This window comes from Pistacia vera, unplaced genomic scaffold (genome assembly GCF_008641045.1).
Source record: "Pistacia vera cultivar Batoury unplaced genomic scaffold, PisVer_v2 Contig158, whole genome shotgun sequence".
Taxonomy (NCBI): Eukaryota; Viridiplantae; Streptophyta; class Magnoliopsida; order Sapindales; family Anacardiaceae; genus Pistacia; species Pistacia vera.
This window is the reverse complement of record NW_022195663.1, coordinates 1330618-1355627: the sequence shown is the minus strand read 5'-3', so window position 1 is coordinate 1355627 and position 25010 is coordinate 1330618. Positions and strand designations below refer to the sequence as shown.

The window sequence follows — 25010 nt, the reverse complement described above, 5'->3', positions numbered from 1 at the left end:
ATAAAGTATTTGGTGAACGGCTCTTAAAATTGATTATAAAATAATCAAATTTATAAAAGGATTTCAAAGGCTACTTAGGGTAGCTTTTCAAAATCAGATTATTTTCAAAGTTGATATTGTGTGTTCAAATGACATGTATACCTTTGTATTATGGTTTTATTTACAAAGAAGTTTAAAAATAATAATTTATTAGATATATAATTTAAGTGTTTTTAATAAAATAAATAAAATTGAACTGACAGGCGACAGAAACAGTGAAGTGATGGTGGCAGCAATAGTAGATGTTGATGACAGATTTTGACTCGGTGTTTGGCCACAAAAGGAGGCTGAATGTTTCATCGCCTTTTGCGGCAAAATGACACATTGAAATATGGTGATTTCACTAGATTCCAACGAATTGGCTCTTGCCATTCTTGAAAGGACCTGTTGTGATGTTAATGCTCCATTGTTGACCTAGTTAAGCGGCGATTGACCACCATCGGCCAGATCTAATTTTTTATTTTTTAAAATTAATTAATTAGTAATTTATTTAAGATAAATTTTGGTTACATTTTTAAATATTTATTTTATACCTAACAAAATATAAATTTAGAATTATAAAAATATTTTAAGAAATAAAATGTCTATTTTGATCATTATACATACACCAATAATTTCAAAATCTAATTTACCAATCACATAATCATAAAATTTGAAAATCACAACAATTATAAAAGTAGTGTTTACCAAACGCAATTCAAATTATTTTTAAAACTGATTATTTTCAAGTTGGGGAAAAATTGATTAAATTTAAAGCTATAGCAATTGCAAATTAGCCCTAATAATAAAAATTGGCTCACAACCCAATCTTACAAACTTTCTCTCATAACTCTGATGTGTTAGCTTGCAATTAGACAGACGGAATCGATTACGAACTGTTACTTCGAGATTGTAAGAGAAAGTTTATAAGATTAGATTATAACTTGAAAGTAGAGTTTTGCCCTTAGCCCTAATGCAATGTGCTTCAATCTTGTCTCATGAGTCATGACAACACATAAAATTGGGCTTAACTAGAATCCACGAAGAAAAGGATTCAGCCCTCATAAAGGCCCAACAGTGAGCCCAGCCCATCATAGCCCAACAAGAACTCCCCTTCCCAACGGCTTCATCAGTAATTACTCAAAATTTCAAATTCAAAAAACGCCCCGCTCCGCTCTCACCGTTGCCTGTGTCTCAGCCAGTAAACTTTTTTTCTCTTCAATGGCGACTCCAAATCCTTATCTCAACACGCCAACAAAAACCCCATCAGAAAAATCCTCTTCAAAGCATCAACATAACTCTTCGGAGTCGGCTTCCGCTCGCTCCTCTCGATTCGAGGCCTACAACCGCCTGCAGGCCGCGGCGGTAGCTTTCGGAGAGAAGCTTCCGATCCCGGAAATCGTTGCCTTGGGAGGTCAGTCTGATGGAAAGAGTTCTCTCCTTGAAGCCCTCCTTGGATTCCGGTTCAATGTGCGTGAAGTCGAGATGGGTACTCGACGACCTCTTATTTTACAAATGGTTCACGACCCGACTGCTGTCGACCCACGTTGCCGGTTCCAGGTCAGCTCGTTAGATTTCCAAAGCTTAGTTCTATTTTTTCTGCGTTCGGGTTGTTCGTTATCATGTTGTATGTGGTGATGATTAAATTGTTAATTCTAGGGTTTGTGCTGTTTAGATATGAAATAAACTTGAACTACCTAGTGCTTTTTCAGGAAGTGCTTTTTTCTCAAGCACTCTTGAGAGTTGAAAATATAGTTTAGGCTTTTGTTATGGTGGTAACTTTTAGAAATTTGAGTTTTTTTCTTGATGAGATTGTTAATTCAATATGCACAGAGCTCCAGCTGGTATTTTTCCTTTATGCATTACATGTGGATTGTTTCCTTTCCCATTCATGCTGTTTTAGTGCTTCTATTAGTGTGCGATACTGAAAATTTAGAATTAAAAACAGGAAGAAGATTCTGAAGAATATGGAAGTCCAGTTGTTTTGGCATCTGCAATTGCGGATATTATAAAATCAAGAACTGAGGCACTTTTGAAAAAGACTAAAACTTCAGTTTCTTCCAAGCCAATTGTAATGAGAGCTGAATATGCGCATTGTCCTAATATCACAATAATTGATACTCCAGGCTTTGTTCTCAAGGTATGTTGAAGACAGTAGCAGAAGAATTTCAAATTTTCAAATACATTAGTTATGTTTGCAAATGGAATATCTCATTTATGGTCTGAAAAAATTTTGGCAGGCAAAGAAGGGAGAGCCGGAGAACACGCCTGATGAAATTCTTTCAATGGTAAAGTCACTTGCTAGTCCTCCCCATCGGATTCTCTTGTTTCTTCAGCAGAGTAGTGTGGAATGGTGTTCATCATTGTGGTTGGATGCCGTTCGTGAAATTGATCCAACCTTCAGAAGGACAGTAATTGTTGTCTCCAAGTTTGATAATCGGCTCAAGGTACAAATTGACAATTTTTTTTTTCTACTTAATCTTGGAATATAATTCTGAGCTTAAAGAAATGAAAGTAGTTGAAATCAATGAGTGAGAGTGGTGCATATTCTCCAATTGAAATTTCAATTTACAGAATCACCATCTTTTTATAGTGATAGTTGTAATTATGTTGACAAAAATCTGGGAAAATCTGTAGTCCATAAAAATGACTGAAAAATTTGTTTATTGCTCATACTCATTGGTCTATAATGAAGTTAATTGTTCAAGTGAAAAGGTGGGTTTATTGGTTGATGAAATTATTAAAGAAACCTTGTTCATATGGCCTGACATATTGTAACAGATAGACTTGAAACTATATGCATAATAATTGTGTTCTTTGTTAAACCAATGCAGGAGTTTGGTGATAGGTGGGAAGTAGATCGGTATTTGAGTGCTAGTGGATACCTTGGGGAGAATACTCGCCCATTTTTTGTGGCCTTGCCAAAGGACCGGAGCACTATTTCAAATGATGAATTTCGCAGGCAAATTTCTCAGGTGGATTCAGACGTTCAGCGTCATCTACGTGAAGGAATTAAGGGAGGATATGACGAAGAGAAGTTCAAGTCCAATATCGGTTTTGGATGTCTGAGGGACTTTTTGGAGTCCGAGCTTCAGAAGAGATACAAAGAAGCTGCTCCAGCAACTCTGGCTTTGCTTGAGCAACGCTGCACTGAAGTTACCACTGAGCTGGCCAGAATGGACTCTAAAATACAGGCTACTTCGGACGTTGCTCATCTCCGTAGATATGCCATGTTGCATGCAGCTTCGATCAGCAATCACGTGGTGGGTGATCATTCTAGTAAGATTTTACTCAACTGCATATAGCCAGTGGTTTCACGTGAGTCATAGTTACCCATGAATGTACTTTATTGATCTGTTTACTCACGCTTTACCCTAAATTTGCTATCTGTCCAATCATTTTCACTTTCAGATGTCATAGTTACACAGCGATAAGTAGTTCTTAGAGATTGAAGTTGCAATGAAATTTTTTTTTCAACATTCTCTTGTCTTCATATTAGGGAACTTTAATTGATGGAGCAGCAGATCCTGCACCAGAGCAGTGGGGGGAAACTACGGCAGAGGAACAGTCAGAGAGTGGTATTGGAAGTTGGCCTGGTGTTATTGTGGATGTAAAACCTCCTAATGCCACTCTTCGGCTCTATGGAGGAGCTGCTTTTGAAAGGGTGATTCATGAATTTCGTTGTGCTGCATATTCCATTGAGTGCCCCCCAGTATCAAGGGAGAAGGTATATATATATACATGTAAAGAACCTATGTAGCCCACAAATTGTAGTTAGAGCATGTGGTTTCGAAAGTAATGAATTAGTGAAATTTTTACTTTTCCTGAATCAGGTGGCAAATATATTACTTGCCCATGCTGGCCGCGGTGGGAGTAGAGGAATAACAGAGGCTGCTGCAGAGATTGCACGTGCGGCTGCACGGTCATGGTTTTCTCCTCTTCTTGACACTGCTTGTGATCGGCTTGCCTTTGTCCTAGGAAACCTCTTTGATCTTGCCCTTGAGAGAAATCGCAGCCAAGATTCTGAATGTGAGAAGCCTTTAAGTCTCTTATGTTTCCATTATATTATTAGTGGATGTAGTTCAATATTCCTCACCTCTTCATTTTCAAATTTGGAGGTTGGTTTCTTTTCAATATTATTTATGGTCTGGTATTAAATTTATAATCATCATTCATCCATCCAGGACGGGTGAGTGGAATAGAAACGGTAAGTGTTCCTCTAAGATATGTGATCAACTTTGCGATTCATGCAGTTTCTGCCCCTTTTGTGTTCTTCCTCTTTGTTAGTTTTGAATGTCACTAATAGAAATTGATATGGGGTTGTCTTTTGATTGTGCAGATGGAAGAAAATCTGGAAACATGGATGGATATGTTAGTTTTCATGCAGCTTTGAGACATGCTTACAGTCGGTTTGTGAAGGACCTAGCCAAGCAGTGCAAGAAACTAGTTCGACATCACCTGGATTCAGTCACCAGTCCATATTCTCTGGTTTGTTACGAGAATGAATGTCAAGGAGGCTTTGGCAGTGGCATTTCTAACTATAAATTCAATCAAGCTTCAGCTGGTTCATTTTGTTTTGAATTATCTGATGGTGGGGCCGCATCCCGTGATGAAACAATGAGAGATCAGGAGAACATAGCTCCACAGAAGAACACACAGCAAACAACTCCAGGAAAAGGTGAAGACGGCAGAGAAGCTCTACGAGAATGCCAAATGACTGTGCCTGAGACCCCATCTCCTGACCAGCCATGTGATTTAGTCTATGCAGCCAAGAAGGAGCCTGGGAACTTCATAGAAGTTGGACCTCGAAAACGAATTTCAAGGATTACAGGCAATAGAAATGGTGAACATTTAAGAGTTCAAAATGGTGGTGGTCTTCTATTTGGAAATGGTGACAGAGACAGTGGTTCAAGGTCAAACTCAGCTTTCTCAGAAATCTGTTTATCAGCTGCACAACATTTTGCTCGGATACGCGAAGTTCTTGTCGAGCGAAGTGTTACATCAACTTTAAACTCTGGATTTTTAACCCCTTGGTAAGCTTCTTTATGCTATCTTGCAACATATCATTTTGGGCTCAACATTTCTGTATTTCATACACATCAGACACTCTTTAGTACAATTGGTTATAACATTCCATATTTATCTAACGGATTGGATTTCTGAATTTTTCTGTGGGTGTAGCCGAGACCGGCTTGTGGTGGCAATTGGATTGGATTTGTTTGCTGTGAATGATGAAAAATTTATGGACATGTTTGTTGCACCTGGTGCCATGGAAGTGTTAGAAAATGAGAGAAAGTCTCTGGAAAAACGTCAGAAAATTCTCCAATCTTGCTTAAATGAGTTCAAGAATGTTGCTCGGTCACTTTGATGATGGCAACTCACAGCTCCAGTTTACTTCCTGTTGATACCAAGGTTTCACATCTAGTGAATATGCAAATTTCTGTTTTCCATTTTTTTATAAACTCAAGTTACTGTATCACACTATTGTGACCTGTCAATTTGATCTCAATCTTTCAGGGTTTTTCATTCGTAAATATTGTGAATTCATTTGAAAGTCATAACAATTATATATATTACAAAGTTAATTCATAGAGAAATTTTATATATCAANAGTGTTAGAAAATGAGAGAGAGTCTCTGGAAAAACGTCAGAAAATTCTCCAATCTTGCTTAAACGAGTTCAAGAATGTTGCTCGGTCACTTTGATGATGGCAACTCGCAACTCCAGTTCCCTGTTGATACCAAGGTTTCACATCTAGTGAATATGCAAAGTTCTGTTTTCCATTTTTTTATAAACTCAAGTTACTGTATTACACTATTGTGACCTGTCAATTTGATCTCAATCTTTCAAGGTTTTTCATTCGTGAATATTGTGAATTCATTTGAAAGTCATAACAATTATATATATTACAAAGTTAATTCATAGAGAAATTATATATATATATTGGAGGAAACTTAATATAAATTTCAGCTTTATGAATAAAATCACACAATATCACTTCCAAAAAATTGAAAAATATAGTGATTTGGCTATTACTATAAAAGTGGGAGGAATTTGAATTGATTTGATTTTTGAAATTGAATTTATAAAAATAATTTTAATTGTGGAATAAAGCGGCGGTTTCTTAAACTGTACATAAAAAGATGTAGCTAGGTTAGGACTGCGGTGAAATAATAAGGGTGTGTTTGGCGGACCCTATAAAGTGCTTTTTTGGTATGTACAGTTTTTTTATGTTGGTAGGGTATAATCATATTGTAACTTTCAGCTTAGATAATAGCAGTAGTAAGGGTGATATCCCTGTTTGTTTGTTTGTTAGATGAGGGCTAAACAAGGATGGTTACGGTGACAATCAATCTTTGAAGGTAAATAAGGGTGGTCAGTTTGTACGTATTTCAATCAATCTTTCAGGGTCTTGAAACTGTTTATTAGATAAGAGTTCCATTGACCACACCTATTAGTGTTTGGGGACTCGAACAATCTTTTGGGATTCAATTTTTGGGATTCAAATATATTGACATAGTTTACTCTAACAATCCAGTTAAATCTATGTAGGTTTTGGAGAGTTAACCTACTAAACCTACCAATAATCCTCCCAAACTCACCAATAATCCTCCCAAACTCCAATAAAAAACAGTTGAAACTGAACAAATAATGTTGAAGGCATTGAAAGGGAGTGGTTTGGGGAAAATAATAGAAAGGGTGTGGAATTTGGTTAATGATGGAACTTTTGACTTGAAACAAAAGATGATAGATAGTGTCAGAAACTATTCATGAACCTTAGAACATGCCTATTATGTGGTCCCTCTACCTACCTCCCCATGTCTCTTCTTTAATTTAATTAATTGTTTACTTACAGCATTTTCATAAGGATTTTTATATGATCCAATTCCAAACCCTATATTATAAAGAGTTTATCATAAAAATAATAGTTCAATAGACTTTTATTTTTTAAATGTAAATTAAAAAATGGGTTTGAAAAAATTATAAGTTTATATGCATTTTATTAATTATTAATTATTCCTATTAAGTTTATTTCTTGAAAAAACATATTCTCCCTCCTAAAATTTAAAAAGTCTACTAGATTTAAATAAAAATTTTGTTCTTTATATTTAAAAATCAACGAAGATGCTCTTTATTTATATGAAAGATATTTTTTTAAAATAAAGAGCATCATTGGAGATACTCTTACTTAATCACTTGCATTAATAATAATCAAAACACTAGTCATACCCTTGTATTTATTAAGATTGAAATTGAGTTGGGATAAACAAAGTGTTTGGTTTGATTTAAAAGTTGAGTTGATTGCAATCTTCCATCCACCACCAACATTGGAACAAATCCCATTATTATCATTTTCATTCCATGATTTAAGGCGACAACTTTTTTTGCTTCAACTTCATCCCTTTTTATTTTTTTTTTTATTTTTTTTAATATCATTAGGGGTATTCAAACTACTTTGCGCGTATCTCAACTAATCTCTCGAGACTTTAAAACTATTGTTTGGATAAAAGTTCCAGTAGTCACCCCTATTAGTGCTTAGGGACCTGAACTCAAGAGCTCATGAAATTTTATTTTGTTTTTTAACCATCAGGTTAACCAGTGGTGGTCACCACCCTTTACTATTGTTTCCTTTTTCACATTTCAATTTCAACAATTACAACATTTCATCTCTTAAGTAGACATGCTAATATCATCAGGTTTATTTCACATATCTTTATCAAATCCTTTACTTAAAGTGTATTTGTATTTTTTAAGACCTTTAAAAAACCCTCATTAATCAGGTTTTTTATATTTATATCAAAGTAAACGATCTCAACGTATGCATACGTAAAAAATGGTTTTTGAGTCAATAAAACATATAAACATGATTGAATAAGATTCTATTTAGGTGGAATCATGAAGTTAATTCACATTAAAAATATGTAAAAATATATAAATTTTTTAAATATTTGTTATAGATCGAGGATGATGACATTATCATCAGATCCCATGGCAGAATAAAGGAAAGAGGAAAATCCCCAAAAACATCATTTACAAGGAGGTAAAAAGAATAGTATAAAACAAATCCATAGAACAAAGCAATCTGTTTTACATTTTTCATAATTAATCGCATCCCTTTTCTTTTCTTTTTTTTCTCTCTTAAGTCAACTACATACAATTGATGAACAACTTTATGAGGATGATAATGATGATTATTATTATTATTTAGGTAATCACGGTATTCGGGTCAGCTTGCGTGCGATAAATTAATCTTTATGATCCATTAAACATCATACAAGCTTAAAAGACTATGTAAATCATAATGTTATTATAATAGATGATCTCAAAGTTTAAACCTAGAAACTTAAAGAAGGAAAAAAAACTTCTTTGACCGCCAATCTAACCCCAAGGGAATTAATTTATGATGATTATTGAGAGCAACCCAATACACAAAATAGTAGTTGGCCCATTCAACTTTGACTTCTAAGTTATAATCAATAAGTTGTGGACAAACTTTCTTTTCAATGTCTCTCTCAATTTTTTCTTATTTTTTCAACTTAAAGACAAATTTCTTAGCTCTTGTAATCAAAAAGGAAAGAAAATAAAGGTCTTTCTCCTTCATTTTTCAATCAAAATTTTTAATGTCCAACCATATCCCTCTACCTAGCAATAAACTTTCTTTCTACTATGTTCTCTTCTAATTTAAATCAACTCTTCAAGGGCAAACTTTCTAACCATCAACATCATAATTTAAAAACCATCACTGGATGGTCCAAGTGGTTAACTAAAACTCTTAGGTGTATTATTCAAGAGGTACTGAGTTTAATTCACTTCAATTGTTAATATGGGTGACCACTAAAACTCTTACCCGGTTAATAATTACAAGGTTTTGGAACATTAGTTGAGATGTGTACAACTTTGGTCATCATAAAAAAAAAAAAAAATCATAATTTAAAATTTTAATATATGAGTATCTAATCAAATGTTAGAAATTCTAGGTGGAAGAACATCTCTCTTTATGCCAATTTTCCTAACCCACCCTTAAAAAACAATAAAAATGGGATTATTCACTTTAAGGCAAATCTATACATCTACTTTGAACTAAACTTTTATAGCTTTCTTTTAAATATTTTATACTAAATTTCCATACTTTCTACAAATCTTTTGAAAATTATATACATCCTTTATCTCATTTTCTTCTACCTTTTTTTTTTCCCCAAACTTTTATCACGAGTAATCAAGAAAGGTCATTTGAACTTATTGTTTTATGGTAAAAGATCAATTATTTTTGAAGCCATAAATATTAAAGTCTTTTGTTGCATAATAATGATACCCTCTTGGCCAACACCTTATTTATGGAAACTAAAAGTTAGAGGAATTTGAATTGATTCAAGTTTTGAAATTGAATTTATTTGGTTGTGGAATAATTTGAATTTTCACATACCCCTATAAGTCTTATCGGTGACCGATACTCTTTAATCTTAAGATTTTTCTTTTATAATGGTTTTTTTTTTTTTTAACAAATATTAATGATTTTGTTTTTTCAAGAAATATCTTAAAAATGACATTATCTTTTGTCAATCTTTTAATCACCCAAAATCTCAATTAAATCACACAATATCACTTCCAAAGAATTGAAAAATATAGTGATTTTTGGGTATTTTTTGTGATAATTTCCCAAACTATATAAGTCAGAGGAATTTGAAATTTGGAATCAGAATTTATTTGAGAAAAAAATTAATTAATTTTAGTTGTGGAACAAAGCGGCCGGTTTGTTAGATGAAAGATGTAAACAACTATACAAGAGTTAGCTAGGTAAAGCTAGCCGGGTTAGAGCTGCCGTGCCTGTGACGGTGAAATAATAAGGCTTTGTTTGGCGGACCCTACAAAGTCAGAAAAACATTTGATTAATGCCACCTAATAGTTCCAATTTTTTAAACCCATTTAGTCAAGCCGGCCATTTCAACTTCAATTAATTACTATAATAATTAATTATAATTAGTGTTATTAAAGTAAGTGATTAATAGGTGTGTTGAAATTTCATGGAACTTTGTTTCAACTTTAAGGAACACTTTAACAATTGCATGTTACAACTTTTAATTTCTAATTATTCATAATTATTAACATTTTAATAATATTTATATGGGTATTGTCTTAAGAAAAGGAAGGTTTGGTGAAATTTATCAAGTAAGTTGCACTTTATATAACATAAATATTTCAAATACTAGGAATAATTTAAATTTGAGAGATTTTAGTAAGTACTTATTAAATGCCAATTTTCTATTTTTATTATTTTTTTTAAAACATAAATGTTGCAATTAATATGCTTAATTATAGAATTGTACAATATGAATTAATATGGTGTGATACACTTGATTTTTTATTGTCGTAAACTATAATATTTATTGTCGTAAATAGTCTTAAAATTTGAACCAAAAAACTCAAAGAAGAGTGCAAACCTCTTTGACTGTCAAACCAGTCTCTTGGGGTTTACACTTGAGTTTTAGTAATGCCATTGTTATTGTTCTTATTAATTATAAAAGAAAAAGAGTTTGAATGTGAAAGTGATAGGTCAATTAATAAAAACAAAATTGAACTGGATGATTTACGATAATTGCAAGGTGAAGTTTCAAATTAATTAGATATTTTGTAAAAATATCTCATCCCAAATTCATTTGACTTTAAATTTTAAACTAGACAAATTACAGATGTCAAATGAATTGAAATATAATGTATTATAACAGTAAATATGAAAATAAAAACAAAATATTATTGAGAGGATGAGAAGAAGACAAGTAAAATTGGCCACAGTTGGCTGTGTACCTAACAAAAGTGCATTCATGAACATTTGAATTGAAATATAATCGTCGGACCAACAATAAAAAATATTACATTTTTTATTTATTTAATGACTATTTTGACTTTTATCCCGAGAATAGCCAACAATATTTTCCATTGAGTGAATAATTGATATGGATCCCAAAAACAACAGGGCTTTTGAATAAGCATGAGTAATCAAATGAAATAAAGCGGCTCGATAAGACCCCATACCTAAAGCTAACATCATATAATAACCCAATTGAAACATTGTAGAATAAGCTAAACTTCTTTTAATATCTTTTTGAGCAAGAGCTAAAGTAGCTCCCAATAATAATGTTATTATACCTATCAAAGATATTAGATTCATTATGTACAGTACGACTATGAAAAGCGGAAGAAGACGAGCTACAAGAAAAATTATGGCCGCTACCATAGTTGCAGCATGGATAAGAGCCGAAATAAGAGTAGGACCTTCCATGGCATCAGGTAACCATACATGAAGGGAAAATTGTGCGAACTTAGCAACCGCATTTGCAAATAATAGAAAGACACACAAAGTAACAAATAAAAGGTTAACCTTATTATTAGAAATCAAGTTATTAAATATTTCAAACAAATCCTGAAATTCGAAATTATCTGTTATCCAATAAAGACCTAAGATTCCTAATAATAAACCAAAATCTCCTACAGAATTAATTACAAACGCTTTTTGACAAGCACTGGCCACAATAGGTTAGGTGGACCAAAACCCTATTAATAGATAGGAACACATTCCCACCAATTTCCAAAAAATATAAGTTTGGGTCAGTTTATGCGTACTTCATCTAATCATTTAGGACTCTAAAACTACCAATTAGGTAAAAGCTCCCCTGGTTACCCCCATTAGCACCTGAGGAGGGATTCAGACTCATGACCTTTTGAGTAATACATCTAAAGTCCTTATCGAACTTTTCGACCACCTAGAGGAAGTTATAAACTTTGGGTTGTGGTTTAATGAAATGTTTTTACCATTAAGCATAATTAATATTTTAGGGCATGTTTGACTTATTACTTTTACCCATATTCCCAATCCTATTCTCCAAATAATGTTTGGCACATTATTCCAGAAATATTACCCTATTTTTTTAATTACTTTTAGACCCCATAAGGTTATTAATTTCATTAAATGCCCCTTGAAAAAAAAGGTTTAAAAATTAGCAAAAACACCACCGCGACCCATACTTGCCAGATTCCGGCAACCACCGTCGGTGGTAGCCGGAATCTGTACAACGGCCTACCTGCCGACCATAAATGGCCGAAAGTTCACCGATATGACCTTTTTCGGCCAGATCCACCACGAATCTGGTCGGAAAATGCCAGATCTGGCCGTAACGACGGCCAAAGAAATGGTCGTTGTTGACGGTCAACGACGATCAAATCTTAGCCATCGTTGACCGAAAACGACGGCCATATCTTTGGCCGTCGTTTTGGCCTTTTTCGACCGTCGCGGCCACGACAGGCCATGGATCTGACCTTTTTCGGCCAGATCTATGGTGGATCTGGCCGGAAAAGGCCATAACGACGCGTTACGACACAGATCCGACTGGTCTGTGTCGTAACGTGATTTTTCGGCCAGATTCCGACGATGATGGCCGGAATCTGGTATTGCAGGTGATGGGGGTGTTTTTATCATTTTATACATTAGGGTGTTTAATTAAATTAGCAAACCTAGGGGCTTTTTCATAAATTTTTAAATTTTACCTCCTAATACTCCCTTATCCAACTACCCAATATTATTTTTAAAATCCTACTCAAAAAAATAAACTAAACGCACCCTTAATTACTTATGCTTTATGATGGTTGAAACAGTCTACACAACAATGATTTTTGTCTAGAAAGAATGTGATCCTTTTACCAGCAAAAAATTGTGCTTTCTGATGGAGACTTGGTCCCCCCTCTTTCTTTTTTCTATATTTTTCTTATCTTTTTAAATATAAATAAGAATTCGATTCGATTTATTTATTTTTTTCAAAACAATTAACAATTTATTCATGTTAATGGGAAAAAACATTTTAAAAACTAGATTCAACAATAAAGTTTAGAATCCGATCATAACTTTTGTTGGTTCCATTAACAATAATTTAGACACAGAATTTATTCACATTGGAATGGTTGACATAAAAAAATATATATTTTGGGGGTAATGCATATATAATAAAGTTTATCATATGTTTAGAATATTATATCACACTCAAGTGACACCAGCTACAAATAAATGATGTAATAATCTAAGCATCTTCTTCGAAGAATTTCTATTTACAAATATTATTTCAATTTTTCATAATTAATTCTTATAATTAAGTTTGGTTAAAGTCTTTGAAACATGGAATATTATATCACAATCAATTAGTACAATGCAAAATGATGTCACCAGCATCTCAAGTATTAATTAGTGACTATTAGGAGATATCATTATATCTAATTTAGAGACACTTGTCCCATCCTAATTTTTTTTTAATAACCAGAATATTTGGGTCAGTTTGTACGCGTCTTAACTAATCCCTGTAGCTTATTAAATACCTTATAAACTCAGTATTCTAAGATAAGTCACATATGTGATAGATAATCCCAAGATTCGAACCCAAAAAATCTAATATTTTAAGATAAATCATATATGTGGTAGGTGATCCCAAGATTCAACCCTAAAAAATCAATAAAAGGAATAAATCTTCTTAACTGCTAGACGAATCCTTAGAGTTTATTCTAAAACTCTTTTCCCATATAGTCTTATCTTTTACTTCAAGATTAATAAATGAAATTAGATAAAGATACTTGTAAGATTATTAAAAATCTTACCAAAAAAAAAATTTGTTTAAAAGATTCACAACAAAACATTGGTAACTATTTTTGTTTTGTTTTAGAATTACATAAAAATGATTGGAAGGTGGAGTATGAGATGCTTGAAATTGGTGAAATTGTTCCCATCATAATCAGCAATCCCATCACACAACTGTCTCTTCAATCTTCAAAATCAGCAGGGCTCTCAAGTCCATGCCATATATCTAATCTCTTAAATCTTATTCAATATTCAATTCCAAAGACTTGACAATGGTGGCACAAGCACATATGCTAATGCCAATCCCTAAAACAAATCAAATTCCATTTTCAACCAATACCCTCTCTCCTTTTTCATCATCCCTCCCTCCATTTTCTCATTTACCAATCAAACCCCACATGAAAAAAGAGAGAGAAAGTAGAGGCAGAGAAAAAGAGTCAAATACAAAAAGGAAAAGAAAAATGTTTTGTTGCACAAGAAAACAAAACGAAAACATAAGCTAATAAGTAAGCAAAGGCAAAGGCAAAGGCAAAGGCATACCCTCTCTCTCATCAAACCAAGCCTTGTTTTTCACTCTTCTATCTCTTCTTCTTCTTTCTTCCTTTCTCCAACCAAACCAAACCAAACTAGACTAACTCTTGAAAAAGAGACTTTCTTTCTTTCTTTCTTTCTGTATATTTTTTTTTGTCTTTGTTTGGTGGAGGTGGTGGTGGTGGAGGTGGTGTTGTTGTTGTTGAAGAAGAAGCCATCAAAAATGGAAACCACAACAAGAATATTACAAGAAAGCAAGAACCCATCTCCCTTAAACTCACCAAAGAGTGTTGGAAGCAACAACATCAGCTGTAGCAACAGCAATGGGGTCCAAATTCACACCCCACCACTCACACCAATTCCCATCTCCAGATCTACAGAAACTAACCCTTACCCAACAACCTTTGTTCAAGCAGACACAACCAACTTCAAACAAGTAGTTCAAATGCTAACTGGTTCTTCTGAAACCGCCAAGCAAGCTTCATCGAAACCGGCTGTGCCAACAGATCCATCTTCATCATCAAACAAGTCGTCTTTTGTCATACCGCCCATGAAGACCACCACGCCGAAGAAACAAAATTTTAAGCTTTATGAAAGGAGAGCTAACAACTTCAAGAACAGTCTTATGATCAACACTTTAATACCAAGTTTTGCAAATAATTCTGGGTTTTCTCCTAGGAATAAGCCTGAAATCTTGTCTCCAAGTTTGCTTGACTTTCCTAAACTTGCACTTAGTAGTCCTGTTACACCACTAAATGAAGACCCTTTCAACAAGTCTTCTCCTTCTTTAGGAACGTCATCATCAGAGGAAGAGAAAGCCATAGCTGAGAAGGGATTTTATTTGCATCCATCACCAATATCAACTCCTAGAGATCATGAGCCACAGCTTTTGTCACTTTTCCCTGTAACTTCACCTAGAGTTTCAGGCTCATCTGCCTGAAAAAAAAAAATTTATGTAATTTGAGAATGGTTGTAAGAGGAAGTTTGATGGGTCCTGGATGATTTTGAGGGACGAAAAGTAGAGGATCTTGTTTCAATTGTACAATTTGATCTCTTTTTCATAATATGGTAAAGCTTCTTATTTAATTTCTTTGTTTTTTTTCTGTTTTTCTTTTTTAATTTTTGATTTTCCTCTGACATATAAAACTCTAAATATGAAGTGAATTTTCTTAACCTTCTCTCCAAGTGTTTGCATGATCAACAGCAAGCAGGCCATGTATCTTTTGTTCTATATATTTATTTTTACAATGGCAGTAAGTCATTTAGTGATTTGCCTAATCATACACTTGTTGAAGTCTGTGTTTGTCTTTATGTTGTATGGATTAATTTGCAAGAATTTCAAAACAAATGAAGAACCAACCTTTCTCTTTTTCTCTCTATCACACTCACACCCAGCACTGCAACTCTCAGAATTTGTGTTTGCATTTGAATTTTGTAAAACAGTAAAAACAAAATACAACAAGATAACATTTGAGTTTGTGCTATGTGTATGTATGGCTTGTTAATCCAAATGAAAAGGGAAAATTAGTTAAAAATTGACTGGTTCATTCATTTGAATGGATGTCATTGATTCACATAAATGCATTTGGATGGTGCATTAAATTGAAATGAGCAGTCAAATCTATTGTGGTACAAATTCCAAGTCTTTTTGTTTAATGACACTACTGGGTTGTGGTCTTTGAAGCTAAATCAAGTCAATTTCCCACCTCAGGGGGAGTTAATAGTTTGCCAGAGAAGCATTTTCATTTTTCAATCTGAAAATGACCCATATTGCAGACCAGAACTCAACAAGAGACAGCAAATGTAGGCTCATCTAATTCTGTTGACTCAGCCACAACAATTTGGTGATTACTTAAACTCATGGCCTTGAAAATTTTACAAGGTAGGCAAAAGGAAGCATCAGGCCAGCCATTTGAAGCACTTTTCTTGACTTCTTGTTCAATATTCAGTACAGTTATCAGATTTTTTTGGTATTGAATGCTTGCATTTGTAAAGTTGGTTGGAACAATGAAGATGAATAATTAATTTGAAAGAAAAGTCAAGTCATTGTCTTAATGTTAAATACATTTCTTGTTTTTGCTAAGCAATTTCTTAAGAACTTTTTGATTTATATATTTTTTCTGCCCCTTTTTTTGACTTGAAAGAGATGAGTTCATACTGAATGTAAAACACAAGAAAGGTTAAGACACATGAAAGAGGAAGTGGGGGACTAAGTTATGATGATGATTGAAAAAGAAAGTATAATTTTTTTCAAGTAAAGCAACGAAAATGTGAAGACTTTTTCTTTCCCATTTGGAGTTTTACTTTGTCAGTATAAGTATCTGAGAGCTGGACCCAAAGAGTTATGGCAATGGACAAAAAAACTGCCAATTTTCATCCCTTTTTATCCCTCTTTGGATGCCCTTAGCTATTACCCATTTTGTCACTTCCCTCACTATGGTAGTTTCTATTTTTAGAATCTTGTAGATTCTCTATATATTTTCCCCCTTAAAATCTGAACCCAAATTTCATCTGATTATTTTGGGGAAATCAAAGTTTTCCAGAATATTATCAAATATAAAGTCAAAATCTCTATAAAAACTTGATCAAGTCTTGGTCTTTATGCACTATTCTAAGAATGAAAATTGTATATTGAAATATCTTTTGACAGTTGAATAGTCTCAATGAAATTATAAAAGTGACGTTCAATGTGGAGAAAACGTGAGATGAATTTTACTCTTTTAATTCAAGTATTCAACTGTGACAACTATAATGGAATCAATTGACCTTGGAAGTTGGAACTTCTCTTGCATTTTTGTTTCATTTTTTTTTTTATAGAAGATTCAAATTTACTAGTTCTACCTCACATGTCAAATCACCATTTACTTAGTCATTGCCCATATATAAGTCTATATAAGTCTAAGGATGTTGTTGGTAACCGGAGTGTCTGGATCAGATTACACGTATCTCAACCAATTTTTAGTGTCCATTAAACACCCTATAAACATAAAAGAGTAGATAAACCACAATATTGTTACGATAATTGACTCCAAAGTTTTAACTCAAAAACTCAAAAAATTATAGTAGATGACCCCAAGAACTTAAAAAAAGGGAATAAACCTCTTTGATCACATACCAATCCCTAGGGGTTTACATTTAAATTATTGAGATTATGGTTTTTCATCTCCTGTTATACTATGATGTCTCATATTATCCATAATATCACTAAAGGTTTTGTTGGTTCAAATTTGAGTATCAAATCAGGTTAAGAATTTTAAACATATATTTGATATTTGAATTCTAAGATCTTTACGATTTCTTATTTAATAGTAAATATTATACATCATAAATTCTGTTATTTATCCCTGTATTGAGAAAATATAACTGAACAGGTGAATGAAAGAAATGCAGCAAAAATCATGCATACTTTGGAAACAAGCTATCATTTATCTTCAAAGCCAAGAACATACTTAAGTGTTAAAAGCAATGCAGATTACTAGACAATGCTCATAACATTTTACAGTGACAGACATCTTGTTTCTAAACCCCTGACTTGTTTATTCTTGGTGTTCATATATCAACAGTAATTATCATATTTGAAGCAGGTGTGCTTTTATATTTCTGCGAATGAAGTGATTGTCTTGAACCCGTGATTCTCTGGAAGAGGACCATTTCCCGGCCGGACAGAGATTACCACGTCCAAACCTAAACCATGGACCAGAATTTAGAGAAACATCAAATATTCGGAGTGAAAATCTGAACACTAAACCATCTTTCTCCCTACACAGTAATGATAAATATTCATAAAGACTGTTCCGAATGCAAAAACTAATACAATTCATGTAACAAATTTCTGAAAAGAGTAATGCTACAGTTACCGACGGGTGTGCACCGAATTTGTGCACCGAATGACGTAGCAAAATCCGGACCGTTGATTTATTATCAATTAATATTAATCAACGGTTAGGATTTTGTCACGTCATTCGGTGTAAACTTTTCGGTAACTCTATCATTTTCCTTCTGAAAAAACTATATTATATGGCAATGAAGATGCAGTATAAAGATGAAATGATGTAATTCCTTATTAAAAAAGGGTGAGTTTGGACATCCTAATTTATTTATCTAGTTTAGCCACATTTGCATTGCAGATGAACCTGATGAAAATGCATGTGTTAACAAGAAATTGTTAAAAATATATGATTATAAACAACTGGTTACCCGCAGCTTTTGCAGCCGTAGCTTCTTGATAGACATCTGTAACAAACAAAATTTCAGATGGTTTATCAACTCCCACTGAATCTGTGATTTCAATGTAACTTTGTGTCTCTCTTTTGTTCCTGCAAGCAAGGGGAAGGCATATTTCCGTTTGGTCAAAACATAATAAGGCAGAAGAAAATTAAGTAAAACAACACCAAAGTTACAGAACATACCCGACTGCAGTGTCAAAAAATCCAGATAAATATTTTCTTAAATCCCCATGGTTTGAATTTCCAAATATAAGCCTCTGGGCCAATCTGCTACCACTAGAATATATGTATACCTGTCATATTGCAAAGAAATAGTTAGTACTATTGCAAGTGAATTTTCAATGCATCCTCAGAAATTGAATGATAGCCTGCAAGGAGAATAAAATTGGTTACTTCAGTAATGAAGAGGATTAACTCAACTTTTATCAGAGACAACTCTAATGGAAAAAGGTCTTGTGCAGGTTTGAACCTTCTAGACACTTTTATTTTAAGAAAAATGCACACTTCTGTAGATGAGAAAAAGAAATATGCACAGTAAGATGAACCCGTCACCCACCATCAATTTACCCCCCCCCCCAAAAAAAAAAAAAAAAGAGAGAGAGAGATAGTAAAAACAAAAAGAACCTCTGCAGTTTTATCGAATGCACAAGTCATCACCCAACATTAATACAAAACAGCCTTCCAGATTCTCCAACATGAAAAGAAGATAAGAATTCTGGACATCCGTAGTAATAGACACCTATGAGGACGATAGCAGAGATATTCTCTCCTAAATCATCTTCAAAACTTTTCATTAAAATTACCCAAAAAACAGGTAGAATATTAAGATAGCTATGTTAGTACAAAAACTATCACCAAACTTCTGGTAAACATATTCTATATACAACATTCTAGAGTAAGAGCATGAAAAGCACTCAATAATAGAGGTGGACAAATGGAAAAGATAAGAATCATCTCAGTAAGAATTTTTAAAAGAATAAGACCTTTATTCCCAAAGCATTCCACTTTTCAAGGGCTTCAGGCACATCATCAAAAACTACTCCTTCCAATTCATTATTTTCAAACCCAGTTCGCCAAATATGACCCTGCACATATAAGTATTAGCTACATACAAAGCCAATCTCATAGCAAATATATATTTTTCGAAATCAAATATTGCATACTTGCAGTTGTTTTAAAGCGGTGATCTTCCGATCAGCCTTTATCATTGCTTCCACATTAGCAACCAAAGCTGCTATCACCTCCTCTTTCCCAGCATCATCTGGAGGTACAGGTACAGCACCAGCAACTCCTTGTTGCAGGTCATCTTGAATCTGCAACAGGAATTTGGAAAAAAAAAACTAATGATTTTTATGACAAAAATTTTGTGGACCCTACCTGAATTATAATCATAACATAAGGGTGACAATCTTGAGAATCAAGAAAAGTAGAACATGCACCATCACTACTACTCTGAGTTGTATGATCCTGGACCATATGGATTTTTACTCCAACTAGCAAAAGGAATATAGAACCAACTAAAAAAGCAGCATGGGGTTCTAGAACTAATTACTTCTAACATCTTGAAGCATCAAATAGCCATGCCTATACCCATGTCAAGCAACACAAGCACATAAAGAATAAAGCCAAGGATTTAGATAATATACTTGAATGGGGCAGAAAAAAGAGAATGTGATAATTTATGCATAATCTCATACAAACTAGGAAATGCTTGGCTCGTGCTCTTTCCAAGTTTCTTTTCTCATGCCTGACTGGAATTTTGCAAACATATTATTCTCCATCAACCTAGGAAGGGCCCAGGGAAATCAGATTTCAGCTTCATCATTTGTATCTAGTTCTCATCCAATCCAACAACAATCAAATCAATTTGAAAATGGCAGAAATGATCAATTCCCTTTTCAGATATTATTTCTTTCTGTTTCAATAAAAAAATACTTCAAAATGCTCACGAGCATCAATAAATATAATGAGGATTCAAGTTACTGTTATAATGTGAAATGTATGAGTTGGACATCGCCCCTCCGGTCTTCAGCCGAATGAATTCTTGAGTGTCTGTCAAGATTTTACTGCTATCCAGGCCGTACTATTTAACATTTAGGATTTCTTTCTTTGTTGGTTAATTCTTGCAGTAAAACTTATCCAGTAAAACGTAACATGTTAACAGGCAAGATAATACTAACATCAATACTTATTGAACTTAAATTGCAAGGAAAATAGAATACGTTTGTAGTTTTCATGTAGTAGTACAACAGATATTAATTCCTACAAGAGTGCAATCCTATGTCACAGTGTTCTGAGAATCACATATATATATCATGATGTAACCTGTAGTTCATGACAGAAGGCCTAGCTTAATGAGGTAAGACAGTTTTGCATTTTCCACAAGTACCATCATCCATTGAAATCATATAAACAAAAGCTTACTTGAGAGCGCAACAACTTTATATCTTCTTTAGTTTCTGCTGTGTCGTATGTCGCAGACAAATGCCTTCCAACACTGACACGAGCATATGGAAAGAGAATCTCAGTAACAAATGATATGGGAGTAGTAGTCCCTTCAATGTCAAGCACAATGCAACTCTGCAACCATACAATTGAACAATGAAAATGGAATTTTGACAATACAAAGAATCTAAGGACTAGAATTTCCCAACTCCAGAAGCAGAAATAGTTTACAGAACTTCATCTTGCTTATATTACCAAAATGGAAGGTAAGCATCTAAAGATATCTCTTGAAAGGGAGAAAAGGTAAAATTCTTACTGGCAATGGATCTGAACCAGAATTTGAGTCTCTAGTCATTGCTTTTGGGGTAATATTTATGTACTCGTTACTGCCTGAAATTCCTTTGGCATTCTGAATTGGACCATGGTTTGGAGTAGACCAGTCCAGACCCAGTTGATTAAGTTTGATAGCAGCATCAAAGAGATAGTGATAACATTCAGCCTGAAAGATAAGCAACCAAGAAGAAAAGAATACACATGTTATATTCTTATAACTATACGGACATGGGAGATCAACCAAAAGTTTTCTATTTCCACTTGAAGAAATAAATTAATATATGTGCTTGAGCATGAAACAAGGATGGACTACTGGTGAAGTGGTGAAGATACCTATCTTTGGATATTAAGAAGGCATGAACTTTTCGTACACCATATTCTTAAGAAGGCATGAACTTTTCTTTGGGTGAGGGAAGAATCCAAGCATAGAGTTGAAAAAGAGTAACCATTGAGTTATATAGTGGCAAGGAGTGTGTTATAGTAATCCTACCTAGAGATAATTGCAGCTCCTAGAAGCACTGAAGGAGAACTTTAAAGTGATTATCAATTGGAGGTAAAAAATTTATGACATAAAATACAGAAGCTTTATTTATAACATTCACTAAAGGGGAAAAAAAAAAAAAAAAAAAAAGAATAAAAAAGGTGTAAAAGAACATCTTGTACATATATCAAATTAGTCCAAATTTATTCATAGATATCCAAACCTGAGTTTTAGCACTGATCCACGAGTCCCCCCAAATGTATACGCCATGATTACGAACAAGCACAGCTGTTGCTTTGGGATAGGCTTCTATCTGAAAAACAAAAAGGAGATCCCACCAGTAAAAGTCCATATTTTACGTGGAACTGAAAAAAGAAATTCCTGGGGAAAAACATAGAAATAAAATCAACTCATCAAGGATGCACTCTTATTGTCCTCCAGAACTATTCCGACTATCCTAACAGATAAGTGTTGGACATGCCGAATATCAATTTGATAAATGTCCTTTCATATTATGAGAGACTAATAAGTAAGGTTACTTAGATAATAATGTTTTTGAAACACTAATCACATAACAAGCCATCGTAGGCTTACAACTATTGGGGTCTAGTCCATAGGAAAACCTAAGATATTTCTGTTCGCAGCATCATTTCCATTCAATTATCAACATAATAAGTTGACATTTAATTCACTATGCAGGACCAAACATAAAACCAATCATACCGCTTTAGCAAGAGAATCAGTGAGCTCATTTTCATAGGCAGTGTTCTCTATGATTGGGACCACAAGTTCATCATAATAACCATGCCCTTGGATTCCTTTTATCATCTCCATATGAGTTATCTGTAAGTTTGCAAAAAGCACAAGCAAATCAAATGTTAAAAGAGGCAACAACTAGGAGTTGAAGAAAGCAAATCTATATGTATGCTGAAAAGTTTAATCGCTTATGAACAGCTTGTTATATAAACTAAAGCCATCATCACCTTTTAAATAATTTAATAGAGAAATTAGCTGATCTTTTACTAGTTGGAAATAGACTGATACAATTAACCTATTTGATGTCACCAACTTCAATTTTGCAACATGACAGTGGATATGGCATAATGGGATTAATAGTATCGAATCCAACAATGTCCTCACAGATGTAGATAACTCATGCTTAACAACATATTCCATATGACAACACAAGATTTTTCATGAGATGGTTTACATCAATAAAACCTCAGCCAACCACTTTGGCGAAAAGGGGAGGGGGGAGGGAGAACAAGGGTAAAATGATGCTACTGTAAAAGGAACATGAAAAAATAAAATGGAGATAAGAACAAATTAGAATATTTTGCAGATAGCTGGAAGTGAAAAAAATAAAAAACTTACACGAAATTCTTTTGAATTCGGATTGATCATAGTAACTAGGCAAGAATCTATCCCATGACTGTGGATAACAGCTCCAGCATTACGCATCTCATATGACTGGGTCACAAGCGAAATTAGTATTAACGTGACTTTATGAAAGTAAATCAAATACCCAAACACAAAAATAAAAAATAAATGGTCATCCTAAAAAAAACCAATAAAGATTAACACAATGAAAAGTAATAATCATAATAAGTTAGTTGTATACACAGGATGAGAAATCATGCAAGTAGAAGGAACACTAAATAATTTTTTAATTAAGCCAGGAGGGAGGTCTAGTCTTAAGAGATAATACGGGCAGGAACTAAGTCAATGAAAAGTATTCTAAATGCCTTAAACAAGACAAAATGTTCACACATTATAGAATTGCTAATGACTCATGTAAAAATCAACTAATAGAAACACAAATAAACCACAAATTACAGGATTATCTAAGACTGGTTAACTGCAAACCATTTTACATATGTTTACCCATACATGAAATAACATCAAAAGAGTTGCCAAACTATGATGCCCATTTGAAGAATCAATTAGACATTAGTTCAATCCTCAGAAAATCATATATTTTCATACAATTACATAAGTTCCATTTTTATCATAATGAACAAACAGTACTAAAAGAGATAAATGTCAATGCAATAAATTACATCAACATGGAACCTAATTAAAATTCAAGTTGCTTTTGGAGCAACTCAATCTTCTGACTGATTCATTAATATCAAATTGAGTTATACTTTTCAAGGTACAGATAGCTGATACCTTCATGAAAAGAGGAGCACAATCAGAACATTTGGGAAACTTATGTGGGTACGGCTTCGGAGATGGCGAATACAAGATAGATCCATTTCCAGACATCACATACATGTCCTCTGGCTCCATTCTCTCCTTCTGAACGCCTTTTTAAACATCAAGATCAACACACAATGAGCTAGAATTTCATATACACCCAAAATAAAACAAGGAAATACATTAACCAAAACCAAACATAAACAACAAATACCCAGTAACTAAACAATACAGAAAAAATAAAAAATAAAATCTCACGACTGGTCTATATAATGCATAAACAAATATCAAACAGCACAAAACACACAAAAAATTAAGCTTAAAAAGAAATTAAAACTTGGAAGTGGAACAACAGAGAAATAAACACTAACTCATATTTGATACCAAATACACAGCCAAGAATCAGAAAGGGAAACATACACTGTCTAGATTGACTAAGAGCAATAATCAATAAATCAAACAAACAGAGAATAGACAAACAACGTATTTGTACTTGAATAAAAAAAAAAAAAAAAATCATAAATCAAGCAACGTAAACATTCTGAATTAAGCTTAATTTCACATATTCCAAAAATCAAATAACACATATAATCAAGCAAAATAGCTTTAAAAAGTTACTCTAACATTAATCAAACAACTCAAAAGAATGAGGAAATACAAACTTAAGAGCTTTAACCAGACACTTGAGCAATTGGAACTCGATAAACACAAAACAAAAAACTCAAAACAGAAGCAAACACAAAGAACAAAACTTTAAGCTAAAGATAACCAAATAAGCATGAAAGAACAAATACCCAGAAGCCAAAAGAGGGAGATGAGAGACATACCAGAAGGTGACATGAGGATGAGCTGTTGAGGTTTAGGGATGGAGTCATCATGGACCTTGATTGTGATGCTGCCACCTGTCCCAGATACCCAACCAAGGGTGTAGAACTGACGGCAAAGCTCTGACATCAACACTCTGGTCTCCTTCACAGCTTTGCTCTCCAAATACGCCTGAGTATGCGCTATTCCGGGCCCAGCTCCGTTCACGGCAACAGTGGCCATAGCTCTGAGAAAAAGATGCTATCTTTAAAAGAGAGAGAGAGAGAGAGAGTTGGTTTTGAGCTTATAAATAAAATAAAAGAATATAGTGTAAAGCAACGAATCTATGCCATCTGTT

General features: G+C 33.7%; 3 protein-coding genes across 6 annotated transcripts; 2 read left to right on the top strand and 1 right to left on the bottom strand.

Annotated features, from left to right (window-relative positions):
• The first annotated feature begins 1198 nt into the window (after window positions 1–1198).
• LOC116124935 (dynamin-related protein 5A) lies at window positions 1199–5875 on the top strand. Of its 2 annotated transcripts, XM_031410692.1 has the most exons (9): window positions 1199–1578; window positions 1967–2158; window positions 2259–2465; window positions 2853–3281; window positions 3518–3745; window positions 3852–4047; window positions 4358–5051; window positions 5200–5303; window positions 5641–5875. In XM_031410692.1, the coding sequence occupies exons 1-9, from the start codon at window positions 1240–1242 to the stop codon at window positions 5721–5723; spliced, it is 2472 nt and encodes an 823-aa protein (XP_031266552.1). In that variant the 5' UTR covers window positions 1199–1239; the 3' UTR covers window positions 5724–5875. The 2 variants fall into 2 exon arrangements, with proteins under 2 accessions (XP_031266552.1, XP_031266551.1); XM_031410691.1 differs by lacking the exon at window positions 5641–5875 and having other exon boundaries at window positions 5200–5386.
• An 8337-nt stretch (window positions 5876–14212) lies between these two features.
• Window positions 14213–16150, top strand: LOC116124924 (VQ motif-containing protein 19-like). Of its 3 annotated transcripts, none has more exons than XR_004127272.1 (2): window positions 14213–15232; window positions 15876–16150. XR_004127272.1 is itself a non-coding variant. In XM_031410679.1 (1 exon), exon 1 carries the CDS (start codon window positions 14388–14390, stop codon window positions 15102–15104), a length of 717 nt encoding a protein of 238 aa, XP_031266539.1. In that variant the 5' UTR covers window positions 14213–14387; the 3' UTR covers window positions 15105–15266. The 3 variants fall into 3 exon arrangements, 1 of the variants encoding a protein (XP_031266539.1); XR_004127273.1 differs by lacking the exon at window positions 15876–16150 and adding an exon at window positions 15849–15867; XM_031410679.1 differs by lacking the exon at window positions 15876–16150 and having other exon boundaries at window positions 14213–15266.
• A 1390-nt stretch (window positions 16151–17540) lies between these two features.
• On the bottom strand, window positions 17541–24950 carry LOC116124913 (probable bifunctional methylthioribulose-1-phosphate dehydratase/enolase-phosphatase E1). The gene is made up of 12 exons (XM_031410671.1): window positions 24676–24950; window positions 23822–23958; window positions 23024–23119; window positions 22373–22492; window positions 21873–21962; window positions 21152–21334; window positions 20815–20970; window positions 19554–19703; window positions 19374–19475; window positions 18574–18683; window positions 18362–18480; window positions 17541–17848 (listed from the first exon to the last, which is right to left on the bottom strand). Exons 1-12 carry the CDS (start codon window positions 24893–24895, stop codon window positions 17757–17759), a joined length of 1575 nt encoding a protein of 524 aa, XP_031266531.1. The 5' UTR covers window positions 24896–24950; the 3' UTR covers window positions 17541–17756.
• Window positions 24951–25010: the final 60 nt, after the last annotated feature.

What these genes read in the sequence shown, in the direction of transcription:
- LOC116124935 (XM_031410692.1), top strand. Translation starts at nt 1,240, where the DNA reads ATGGCGACTCCAAATCCTTATCTCAACACGCCAACAAAAACCCCATCA. An exon ending in AGTTTGATAATCGGCTCAAG is followed by an intron (nt 2,466 to 2,852) that starts GTACAAATTGAC and finishes AAACCAATGCAG; the next exon opens with GAGTTTGGTGATAGGTGGGA. An exon ending in CTTCGATCAGCAATCACGTG is followed by an intron (nt 3,282 to 3,517) that starts GTGGGTGATCAT and finishes TCTTCATATTAG; the next exon opens with GGAACTTTAATTGATGGAGC.
- LOC116124924 (XM_031410679.1), top strand. Translation starts at nt 14,388, where the DNA reads ATGGAAACCACAACAAGAATATTACAAGAAAGCAAGAACCCATCTCCC.
- LOC116124913 (XM_031410671.1), bottom strand. Translation starts at nt 24,895, where the DNA reads ATGGCCACTGTTGCCGTGAACGGAGCTGGGCCCGGAATAGCGCATACT. An exon ending in CTGGTTCAGATCCATTGCCA is followed by an intron (nt 20,971 to 21,151) that starts GTAAGAATTTTA and finishes GTATGGTTGCAG; the next exon opens with AGTTGCATTGTGCTTGACAT. An exon ending in TTTTTTGACACTGCAGTCGG is followed by an intron (nt 18,481 to 18,573) that starts GTATGTTCTGTA and finishes CCTTGCTTGCAG; the next exon opens with GAACAAAAGAGAGACACAAA.